Genomic DNA, 12,586 nt, shown 5'->3' on the forward strand with positions numbered 1-12,586 from the left:
GGAACATCCAGAGGGTCCGCTCTCGCTGCTTACAAGAGCTGTCACAATCTTCAAGCAACCCCATGGGGCATGTGGATGCATTCCTGTACACATGCCTTTTTTTCTTTATTTTCTTTTCTCAAATATCTCTATACCTAAAATATTTACATATTATTATTTCCCTTAAGAATTTCATGCAAGAGCAGTTAATTTTATATGCCCCATCCTAACTTAATATATACCTTTAATATATTGATGATAACTTGTATAATCATCATTGTGGTAGATTCAACAGGCAGAAGAGAGCTCTTAAGTCCTTCAAAATTAGATTTAAAACAGAAGAGGCTGGAATTAGACCTTGTTTGATAATCTAATGCAGCATTTAAATTTAATGGATTCAAATCTTAATATGTTCAGACGCGTTTGATAATAAAAAAAATTCAACATCTCAATTAATTAAGTGACACTGAATTTTTTAGGCAAAACTTATTCCTAAAATTAAGTAATAAGCTACTCACTTATCACTTAATACAATATACACTCAAATATATCAAATTTGGTATTTAACAATTCATTAACTTAATGAATTCAAGCTTTCAAACTTCAATTTTATCAAATGTCCCTTTCTCATGTACATAACTTCGAAAATTCCCCCCTATCCCTCCTCAAAAAAGGGAAAAAAAAAATTTCTTTTTTCTTTTTCCAGTATCCTTCCACTTGCGTAGAGATTTACTGAGAATGGTAAGTTTTTAGGCAAGCATTTTTATATCCAAGGGTAATGTCTCAAGGACTGAAAGTGTGAACTTACACTTCTTTGAAAAAAAAAAAAAGAAAAAAAGAAGAGAAAAGGTGAATTGACTACACATGATATGATGTACCTTATCTTAACGGCAACCATTGGAGTATTGGACCGAGTCGACCGACACCATTTAACATGATTTATTTTTTGGCAGAAAAGGCAGAGAGAGCCAGCGATTGTTAGCAAACTTACAGAAGAATATTTAATGCTGCAGCTTTAAATTTCAATACGGAATTGCTTTTTTTTTTATTATTATTTTACTAAAATACATTTAAAAAAGAAATAGCACTTCCAATTTTTGGATCATTGTTCAGATTGAAACATTTCTTCTGATTTTTTTTTTTTGGGATAATAGTTGAGATACATACTTATAACTTTTGCCGTGGATGATGTTTTATATGTCTTTGGAGGTGTCAAAGAAGTTTGACTTTGGGAAAGGGAAGTTGTATGATGTAAACAAATTGGGCGGAGTAGCCAAAAGAATATTGGAAGAATCTCTTTGGATTTTTTAATCATGTGGGGTGCTCTATAGCGACTTTAAAATAAAAACAAGATCACATTTTATAAGGACAGAATAACAACTTTAGAAATTATTATGAATTTCCAGCGGCCGACCTGACTATGCATCCAAGATGGTACATAGCGTATTCTAGTTGGTTTCCTTCTTTTTTTTTCGTGTCTTCTAAAGAAAAAGAAAGAAAGTTTTCCTATTTTGAAAATCTTTTAAAGATTACAATTACAGTAAAATTTTTTAAAAACACTAATAAAAATATTCCGTCGAAACATACCTATACATTCTTTCTTTATACCACATCAGTTTTGGAGTTTTTGTAGAAAAATGTAGTATAATGATTTCATGTCTATGAGTTAAAAAAGTGATGGAAAAATGTGTTTACGGGAAACATAATTTTTTTTTTTTTGAAAGAAATGGCAATCCAAACAAGGTTTTTGATACTTCAAAAAGTAGATGCCAAGCATTAATTAAGCATTCCATTAGGTAACAGTTAATTGTCATTTTCTTTCAGGCTTTTTCAGTGGGTACTGTTAATTTTTGGATGTTATTAAGTACCATCGTAGCTAATTTACTCCCAAATTTTCATTGTTGGGTATTGCAAATCCATTAGATCTTTAAAATTTAACGAAGGAAAAGTCATGTTGTGCATTATATTAAAGCATTTACCCCCATTTTTTTTAACGTTCTTCCTAATCCAAGTACATTTTCGTATCATCTAATGAACAAGGACAGATAATAGCATGCACTCCATTATTTAAGCTGAAATTAAAGAGAAATCTTTCCTAACTTTGGTATTAATTTCTGTAATGTATAAAACCTAAATTAAAATTTTAATTCCACGAGGAGAATGGCACTTTCATATAGCTGCAAAATCAACAAAATTTTGAATAATCGACGAAAGCAATAATATTGTCTTGTGAACTGATATACATATATGTGCAATCAAGAAAGATCAATACAATTTTGTGTTGTACAAAATTTAATCGTAGAAAGTCTCACACATCACAAATAATAATATTTACTTTCAGAGCCAATTGCATGTTCAATGATCTGTTCATTTTTAACTGTTAACAAACAAACAGAAAAAGTAAAAGTAGATAAATACTAATTCAAATACTTTTTTCTTGAACCCCTTCTATCCTTTCCCACGCTCTTCTCATTCCCGACTATTAGGTATAGGATTCAAATCCTGAATCTGATAGTGCGGAAAATCTTAAGAATTCTTTCCCGATCACAGGGCTGACCTAGTGGTTCTAAACCAAATACTAGTAATTGTCAAAAAGGCAACCAAGGGGCAAAGAAGTAGCAGAATAAGGTGGTACCACCTCATTATAATCTAGTATTGTGAATTTCAGCACAATATATCTAGCTCTTCATGTTCATGATAATAGACAAGTCATGTCGGCATCATTTATTATTTATCTAAATTGTCCAAAAGAGGTAGTGGATGCCCTGCAAAAAATTGATCGAAAAAGAAGGGCTTAAATGGAAATGGTGGTTCTTTAGTTTGTGACTCCAAGCTATTTCAGAGTCTTAAAAAGGGACTTAATTGGAGCAAAAAAAACCTCTCACTATAATTACAACGACAATATATTTTTTGTCTCCTGCTTAAAAAGAGTCACAAAAGTAGACTACACAAATTGGTTCATAACGAGCTTTGTACCCACACATTACTCTTGTGATAGAGGCATTACTTGTCTCGTCTAGCCTTTTGCATTATACTACTATTTTCTTCCTGTTGTTTTTGTTTTTCCTCCAATGATTATCCATTTTCTTCTCTTGGCTAACTCAATTTTTGCTTATCTAGTCAGTTGGAGGTGTGATTCTTAGCCTTAGGACATTATTGTCCTACAACATTATGAAAAGTTTCTTAGCCAAATCATACATCTGCTATTGATTTTCCCTCGCAATACTACTATTAACTTTCTTCTATTACATTAATCACATTTGTAAACCTTTTGAACTACCTAGTGAATTTGTTTGTAATTCTTCGACAAAAATGTGATCTCACGCTCAATTACGTAGATTATGAAAATCAAAACGAACAATTTTTCACTTTTACAACATCCTAACAACTTCGTTTAATGAAAATTTTAAACTTTTGTATTGTTGCGCATGACCGACAAAAAAAAAATTCATGATGATCGAATATTATATTCGGCAACTCATCAATCCAAGCCACGTGAGAACTTTAATTCGTTATTATTTTATCATCGTTTACGTTAAATTTATATAGTCTTAATATGATCGATACGTGACAACTATTTACGTCTTAATTAACCACTTTATTTGTTAGTATTAGCAAGTCAAGTTCCAAATAAATATAAATCTTGTAATTTCTCTTTCAAATTGGATTTACCATCTCCATCCTCCTACTCCTCTCTCTCTCTCTCATTTGACAAAGTACATTCCACACAAAAACCGTGAGAGACAACCCTAAATTAGATGGAGTGCAAAAATAAAACATCACCAATCACCATCATCAATCAAGCAACAAATTATTAAACTCAAATTACCAAAATGCCATTCATCCCCCAAAATTTACCAACCACGGTTGCATTTACCAAACTACCCCTTCCATCCCGGCCAAGAACCACCTCTTCCACGGTGGGGCCCCCCTCCTCCCCACCACCTTCCACCACCGTCACTGTCCAACAGCCACAAGGGGAGCCCCACTCTAAGAGAAAGACATCTAAACCCAGCTTACGTCCACTTTCCTACTTCATTAATCAAATAACCTGTAAAATCCCCAAAATACCCCAAAACGTAAAAGGATAAAAATACAGAAAAAACGTTCATCACACCGATCCCTGTCCCTTCTGTATTACGCGTTGAACTTTCAAACCCCTTGATTCTCTCTCTCTCTCTCTCTATCTCTCTGTAAAACCAAATCCCAAAAAAAAAAAAAAAACTAAGTAGTTGTAATCCTTCTTTTTTTTCTTTGTCCAAATCCCTCCTCCAACTCCACGGTTCACCGCTTTAGCCCCCTGCTCGGTTCACCGCTATACCCCCGGAGAGTACCAGTTGTATTTTGATTCCTGATCCCAACAGTTCTTACACTAAAAGCCACTGCTGACTACAGCTATAGAAAAAGGGGTAGAAGAGGGAAAGAACCGATATTTATCCCAAACTTGGGATTTCTCTCAAAGAAAAGAATCTTAAAACTTCCAAACCCATAAAAGGGTTGTCATTGGATTTCTTATTTACATGTAAAAATTGTTAATTTACTGTAAAAAAATTCTGGGATTTACTCTATTTACTGAACAGAGTAAATCCCATTTTTTTGTATTGTAGCAGTGGCATTTGCATTTTTTTAATAGTAGGAGCACATTAGTGAGTGAGAGGTATGTGTGTTAATACATCATTTTCACTGATTCTTTAATGTGGGGTTGGTGTTTCTTGTGATGGGGTTCTTAAGTTTTAAGAGAAGAGCATAGAGAGGCAGACAGGAGAAGAGGGAAGGAAGAGAGGGAAAAAAAGAAAAAACTAGGCAAATGGTTCTTCTTCTTCTTCTTCGTCTTCTGTTCTTGAGTGATTGATTTTTTGCTCTCTCTCACTGTGTGTGGAAGTCTGTGAGAGAGAGGGAGAGAGAGGTGAGAGTCTTCTCTTTCTTTCTTGTGGACTGTGAAGGCGGAGGAGGTGGTGCTTTAGAACGCTCTCACTGTTTGTCTGAGCGTGTGTAGTGTTTTTTTGATGGATACCAAAGGGAGGCTTATTGCTGGTTCACATAACAGAAATGAGTTTGTACTAATCAATGCTGATGAGATTGGAAGAGTAAGTGCCCCTCAAATCTGTCTTTCTTTATCTCTTGCTGTTTTCCTCTCTACCTCACACAAACGTTTCTTTTTGGTCTCAAATTTTGGTGTTTTCTTTGGTTTTTCACCTACATTTTTGGTTTCTGGAGTTTCCCCGTTGCTTTCTTTCTTTTTCTTTTTCTTTTGGGACAAAGTTGACATTTTGAAGCAAAAATTCCATTTTATTCTTGTTTTGTTGTTGGGTTTTCGTCATTCGTTGGCTTTTATGCTTTAAGCTAGATTTCCGCTGTTTCTTGGGGAATTCTGTCGCCAATTTGGCTATTTGTTTAATGGCTTTTTAAGAACTATGTAGCTTTCAGAATCTTTTGGTTTGTTACTTCCCCCGTGCTGATGCATTAATAGATTCAAGTAAATGTATTACCAAATTTAGCTTCTATTTAGATTTCTGAGCCAAGTTGCATTTTTTCGGCGATATATCTGCTTGTCAAAATTTCTGTGCTTCTTGATCTGGTGCTAATCAGCATCTTTTTTAATGTTTTCTTGCTAGCAGGTAACATCTGTGAAGGAATTGAGTGGGCAGATTTGTCAGATTTGTGGAGATGAGGTTGAATTTACTGTTGATGGAGAGCCGTTTGTCGCCTGCAATGAATGTGCATTCCCTGTTTGTAGACCTTGCTATGAATACGAGAGAAGGGAGGGTAATCAAGCTTGCCCTCAGTGCAAGACTAGATACAAGCGCATAAAAGGTAATCCTTTGTCCCAATCGCCATTTCTGACTTTATTCATTTCCAGAATACATCTATGTTTTTGGTAAAAATTGTATCTTTGGTAATTAATAATCATTTGCTTCACTTTCAGGGAGTCCAAGAGTAGAGGGTGATGAAGATGAGGATGAATTTGATGATTTGGAGCACGAGTTTGACTATAACAGCAATGAGAGAAGAGACCCTCAACAGATTGCAGAGGCAGCCCTTGCTGCTAGACTTAATATTGGCCGTGGTGGTAATGTCAATGCATCTGGAATTACTACCCCATCAGAAATGGATTCAGCCCTTGATTCAGAGATCCCTCTCCTTACCTATGGTCAAGAGGTAGATGCACTCTACTTTCTCATAATTTCCTCAATTGGTTGTTATAGTAATTGTTTTCTTTGTAACAAGCTTAAATGAATTCTGTTATTTTGGTGAAGGATGATGGGATATCGGCTGACAAGCATGCTTTGATAATCCCTCCTTTTATGGGTCGTGGAAAGAGAGTCCATCCAGTTCCGTTTACTGATAACTCCATGTCTTGTATGTCCTTCAGTTTATTCTAATTTTGAGTCTTTTGTCCATTTTAGTTATTTTTTGAGCTTGATTTCCTTATGCGGTTGATCTTGCAGTGCCACCTCGCCCAATGGATCCTAAGAAGGATCTTGCAGTTTATGGATATGGTACTGTTGCATGGAAGGATAGGATGGAAGAGTGGAAGAAAAAACAAAATGAAAAATTGCAAGTTGTTAAGCATCAAGGGGATAAAGGTGGTGGAAATAATGATGGAGATGAGCTGGATGATCCTGACTTGCCCAAGTAGGTGTATTCTCTATATTATGTGGTAGTGTCGGTGGTTTGACTTGTGTACCTTTTCAAATTTTTTTTTCTAATCTTTTGAGGGTGAATAATTTGGCTAGTAAATGTTGTCATTTTGACAGTGCATATTCTCGAGATGGATGATAATCTTGGTTAGAAAATCTCTCCTTTGGTTTGATAAACGACAAGACGTAATGCAATTATTCTTGGCACTGGAATTTGCCACATCATATGGCCTTTGACTGATTTACCCCCCTGCAAGCAGCAAGTTTGGTGTTGGAAATTTGCTCTGTTAGAAAGTCAGCAGGCCCCAATGTAATTGTTTTGTTGTAGGGAGATATTAGGTAGAAAGTATAATTGCATTAGGTAATTGCTGAAGTGTGAATGCGTGGATCATATTTCTGCATTTCCCAAGTATGTCGAGTTCAAAATTTTTACAGAGACTATTATACTTGTTATAGATTTGCTACTTCTGGCCTCTGGATTATTTGCTGTTGGAAAGTTAGCCATGTGTCTGTATAGGGATGACGAAGTTAAGAATTGTTACTAGAGCTAAGAAAATTACAGTGGTTTCACTGTTAATTTTTTTTCTAGTTGGACATAAAATGTGAGGCACGTGTAAATAACGAGTAAGAGCTTGACATTCGACTCGTTTAGGTCGTATCTCTGACACTCGAGTAGGAAAGTGATTGATGGTCAAGTCAATCAAGTGGCCCCTTGGTATCCCCGACAGTCAAATCTAAGGTTGTTTCGAGCATAACAGCTTGTAAAGTTGTAGCTATCCGAGTTTATGAAGTTCACGACAAATGAGTTGAGAGTGAAATTCTTACCTGGAGTATGCCATATTTTAGCTGGTAGCTGAGGTTGGAGAAATTAACAGATTCCCCTCTTGAGTGACAGTTGGCATAGATTGTACAAGTGTTACTCTTTGCTTGGTGTTATCTAATTTAGTATATGTTATGGACTAATTGGAACGGAAATTGCAATTTCCAGAATGTAGTGGTGTAAATATTAAAAACGCCGTATCAATTTAAATACTGTGATTGATTTACTAAGTGGAATAAAGCAGCTGGTGTATAACATGGGGTCAAATGCTTCATAAGTGAGCCCAAATTTAGAATGCAGGGTAGAAAACAAAATATAACATACCATCCAACTACGAACTTGCATTAGGCATTAACTAGTAATTTTACATCTTTTGACTTATGGAGGAGAGAGAAAAGGAGGAACAGAAACAATTCCTACTCTTATTTTATTCATCACAGAGATAAATTTTCCTGTTCGAGTGAGGGAAGTGGATCTACTGTGAATTTTCGCAAAATCATTCAGTTGGTAGCAGAATAAATTTCATTTCTATGTTTTACAAATGAACCAGAAGTTATTTTTTTCCCCTGGTCTGCCAGCTTCACTGACATCCTCCCATCAAAGTTTGGTTGCCATTTATATCCTTATTTCAGGAAGAAAGTTAGGCATGCTTGGAAGAAAGTTAGACATGCTTAATGACTGAGTGGAATGTAATGACCATGACACTTGGAAGATACTAAATTTCAATTGCATGAATGCTTATTACAAGTTTGGAAATCTAAATCTGTGGACAAGCATACTGTGTAACTATTATTATATGCTTTGGAACATTGATGAACAAGTATAACTATCTGTGTAATTGACTATATTGAGAGGATTGCTTGTCCGGAAAGTGCCACTGTCTTCTGACATTCTCCTGTAACTTTTTGACTTAATTCTTCTTCTTTAAATTGCTTGTACAGGATGGATGAAGGCAGGCAGCCACTTTCAAGAAAGTTGCCAATTCCTTCAAGCAAGATAAATCCATACAGGATGATTATTCTAATCCGCATGGCGATTCTTGGCTTATTTTTCCATTATAGAATTCTTCATCCTGTCAATGATGCATATGGATTGTGGCTGACATCAATTATATGTGAGATATGGTTTGCAGTGTCATGGATATTTGATCAATTCCCTAAGTGGTTCCCTATTGAGCGAGAGACATACCTAGACAGACTTTCACTAAGGTACTTATTTTTTTTTCTAAAGTTTCCTTTCATGAGCATTTGTTTGCTTATGCAGTATACATTTTCACATATATTTAATGGCTTCAATTTTTACTTTTATTTTTTTGTCAATATACTAAAGACGGGTAGGTTAGCATCTCCTTTCATTTTTGGTTCTCAAAGTTTCTCTGGTTCTCAAAGTTTCTCTGCATTGACCTTTTCTCCTAGGTATGAGAAAGAAGGGAAGCCTTCTGAGTTAGCTCCAGTCGATATATTTGTGAGTACAGTGGATCCAATGAAAGAACCTCCCCTTATCACAGCAAATACAGTTCTTTCCATCCTTGCTGTGGATTACCCAGTGGATAAGGTTGCCTGTTATGTATCTGATGATGGTGCTGCAATGCTTACTTTTGAGGCACTTTCGGAGACATCTGAATTTGCCAGAAAATGGGTACCATTCTGTAAGAGGTTCAGCTTAGAGCCTCGAGCCCCAGAATGGTACTTTGCTCAGAAGGTTGACTATCTCAGAGACAAAGTAGATCCTACATTTGTGAGGGAACGCCGTGCAATGAAGGTGAAAACAACCCCCCCCCCCCCCAACGGCCCCTCTTCCCCCCAAAAAAAAAAAAATAGTGTGCTAGACATTAATTAGATGGACTGGTGAAGTTTTAGTTTTCATTAAAGGCTAGCTCAATGATTACTCAATTTTAAATTGGAGTGTGTCTGCTTTTCTGGTACAGAGAGAATACGAGGAGTTTAAGGTTCGGATAAATGGGTTGGTTGCCATGGCTCAAAAGGTACCCGAGGAGGGTTGGACCATGCAGGATGGAACTCCTTGGCCTGGAAATAGTGTCAGGGATCATCCTGGAATGATCCAGGTACATATTTTTCCTGTCTCATCATCTCCACTTCTGACAGTAGTACTGATCATTCTTGCAAAGTGAATAACTTAAACCTATTATATCCACAGGTATTCCTGGGACATAATGGTGTCCGTGATATTGAAGGAAATGAATTGCCCCGTCTTATATATGTTTCTCGAGAGAAAAGGCCGGGATTTGAGAACCATAAGAAGGCTGGAGCCATGAATGCTTTGGTAAGTCTGAATTATTTGGCATGTTACACGTGTCACCATTGATATTACCATTTAAACATAATATATTGTCTTTAATTTGTTTATTGTCAATGTAGATTCGAGTTTCAGCAGTCATCTCAAATGCCCCATACCTGCTTAATGTTGATTGTGATCACTACATCAATAACAGTAAGGCTCTTCGAGAAGCTATGTGCTTCATGATGGACCCCACATCAGGAAAGAAAATATGCTATGTGCAGTTTCCTCAGAGATTTGATGGGATTGATCGTCATGATAGATATTCAAATCGCAATGTTGTCTTTTTCGATGTATGTAATCACCACTATATGATTTTCATGTTATACCATTTATGGATCCACTTGAATGTTATATATACGTGTTTTTTGTAAAACTCAGCAAACACTCTTCTGAGAAGCTAAGATCTTTCTCTTAAACTGACACAGATAAATATGAAAGGCCTGGATGGGATCCAAGGTCCGATTTATGTTGGAACTGGATGTGTCTTCAGGAGGCAAGCTCTTTATGGATATGATGCTCCTAAAAAGAAGAAACCCCCAGGCAAAACATGCAATTGTCTCCCAAAGTTGTGTTGCTGTTGTTGTTGCTCAAGGAACAAGAACAAGAAAGGGAAATCGAAGGATAAAAAGAAGACAAAAGGCAGGGAAACTTCAACTCAGATACATGCACTTGAAAATATTGAAGAAGGAATTGAAGGTAAGAATCTGGAACCAGATGACTATCCGAATCAATACTATATTTAGCATTTTGAAAATCAAATTACTATTGGATAATATCAGCTGTGCCTTTTTTACTTTGTTTATTCTGCACTCCAACCTCAACTTGCCTGATGTATCTTTGGTGCAGGAATTGACAGTGAAAAGTCCTCCCTCATGCCCCAGATAAAATTTGAGAAAAAATTTGGACAATCGCCTGTATTTATTGCTTCTACACTTCTTGAAGATGGTGGTGTGCCTCCAGGTGCAACACCCTCATCACTTTTGAAAGAGGCCATCCATGTGATCAGTTGTGGTTATGAAGACAAAACAGAATGGGGGAAGGAGGTACTTGGACTGCTTAAAAGATCAAAATCTCTTAAAAAATCTAGTTCTTTCTCTTAAGCAAAGCATCTAAGTTATCTTACTTTGCTTATGTAACAGGTTGGTTGGATATATGGATCTGTTACTGAGGATATATTGACCGGTTTTAAAATGCATTGCCATGGCTGGCGATCAGTATATTGCATTCCTAAAAGGCCTGCATTTAAGGGTTCTGCCCCTATTAATCTGTCAGATCGTCTACACCAGGTTCTCCGTTGGGCCTTGGGTTCTGTTGAGATTTTCTTGAGCAGACATTGTCCAGTTTGGTACGGCTATGGATGTGGCTTGAAGCCACTGGAGCGATTTTCATACATAAACTCAGTCGTCTATCCATTGACATCGCTGCCGTTGATTGCTTATTGTACCTTGCCAGCTGTGTGTCTCTTAACTGGGAAGTTCATTGTCCCCGAGGTAAGGCCTAGATGCTTGTCTGGGAAGCGAGGGGAAAAAAAAAAATTGGACATGTATTTATTCAGTCTAAGTTTGCTAGTTATCTTCCAACAATATTTCATTTACTCCTTGCAGATAAGCAACTATGCCAGTATCATTTTCATGGGCCTCTTCATATTAATTGCCGTTACCGGTATCCTGGAAATGCAATGGGGTGGTGTTGGCATAGATGATTGGTGGAGAAACGAGCAGTTCTGGGTTATTGGTGGTGTGTCAGCGCATCTTTTTGCTCTCCTCCAAGGTTTACTCAAGGTTTTAGCTGGTGTCAATACCAACTTTACCGTTACATCAAAAGCAGCTGATGATGGGGCGTTTTCTGAGCTTTATCTGTTTAAGTGGACTTCATTATTGATCCCTCCAATGACCTTGTTAATAATTAACATCATCGGCGTCATTGTTGGGGTGGCAGATGCCATCAATACTGGATATGATTCTTGGGGTCCACTGTTTGGCAAGCTGTTCTTTGCCTTTTGGGTGATTGTCCATTTATACCCATTCCTGAAGGGTTTGATGGGGAGGCAGGATAGACTTCCCACTATTATTGTGGTGTGGTCAATCCTGTTGGCTTCAATATTCTCCCTGCTATGGGTCCGCATCAACCCTTTTGTGAACAAGAATGGCATTGTATTAGAAATTTGTGGGTTGGACTGTGAGTGAGAAGATACAGGAAGGATAGAAAACATTTAGATGGTTGAGATGGTACAGAAGAAAGGGCTGAGTCTTGGGGTGAAAATGAAATCCCAGAGGGCACAGTTTGTTGTTTATTCAAGAAAGTGGTATAAATTGATTGGAAGGAACTCTGTCATGGGTTGTGTAGATAAAAAGAGCCGAGGCCAGTCAGGTTGATATTTGTTTGCAAAGTTTTTCTTTGATTCTTTTGATAAATTTTTGAGATTTTGTTGTTTGGAAGAAACATAAGTGGAAAAATATCTGTGCAGTCCCAAAAAGAACATAATGTTTCATAATTTTATATTCCCTTCTTAATAAGGGACTCCATACAAGCAGTGTTCTCAAAACTCTAGTTTCAATATAAAGCAGTGTTCTCAAAACTCTAGTTTCAATATAATCCCTCTCTCCTCATTTCTCAGTTGCTGTGTTACGTGGATGTTCAATTCTTTTAGCCTTTGTTTGGTTCTTTCATTATCTGATTGCAACATTGTCAATGAATAGCTAGAAAGATCCTCTCCTGCTACACTCTTCAGCATGGTGCAATTTATTAATCTTCTGTTGCTTTCAAACTTCATAGCTTTTGAATCTTTTATTTCACATCAGTTGCTGGGACTTGGATGATTTGGTTTCATGGATGGTTGGTAGTT

General features: G+C 36.7%; 1 protein-coding gene across 1 annotated transcript; it reads left to right on the top strand.

Annotated features, from left to right (window-relative positions):
* The first annotated feature begins 4,710 nt into the window (after positions 1–4,710).
* Positions 4,711–12,357, top strand: LOC113748842 (cellulose synthase A catalytic subunit 2 [UDP-forming]-like). Its single transcript, XM_027292417.1, has 14 exons — positions 4,711–5,066; positions 5,598–5,793; positions 5,906–6,138; positions 6,237–6,339; positions 6,429–6,615; positions 8,382–8,648; positions 8,856–9,201; positions 9,368–9,505; positions 9,598–9,723; positions 9,819–10,031; positions 10,167–10,437; positions 10,588–10,784; positions 10,881–11,231; positions 11,346–12,357. The coding sequence occupies exons 1-14, from the start codon at positions 4,986–4,988 to the stop codon at positions 11,925–11,927; spliced, it is 3,291 nt and encodes a 1,096-aa protein (XP_027148218.1). The 5' UTR covers positions 4,711–4,985; the 3' UTR covers positions 11,928–12,357.
* The last annotated feature ends 229 nt before the right edge of the window (positions 12,358–12,586 follow it).

Source organism: Coffea eugenioides, chromosome 10, assembly GCF_003713205.1.
Source record: "Coffea eugenioides isolate CCC68of chromosome 10, Ceug_1.0, whole genome shotgun sequence".
Classification (NCBI taxonomy): Eukaryota; Viridiplantae; Streptophyta; class Magnoliopsida; order Gentianales; family Rubiaceae; genus Coffea; species Coffea eugenioides.

What these genes read in the sequence shown, in the direction of transcription:
- LOC113748842 (XM_027292417.1), top strand. Translation starts at nt 4,986, where the DNA reads ATGGATACCAAAGGGAGGCTTATTGCTGGTTCACATAACAGAAATGAG. An exon ending in TAGATACAAGCGCATAAAAG is followed by an intron (nt 5,794 to 5,905) that starts GTAATCCTTTGT and finishes CTTCACTTTCAG; the next exon opens with GGAGTCCAAGAGTAGAGGGT. An exon ending in CTAGACAGACTTTCACTAAG is followed by an intron (nt 8,649 to 8,855) that starts GTACTTATTTTT and finishes CTTTTCTCCTAG; the next exon opens with GTATGAGAAAGAAGGGAAGC.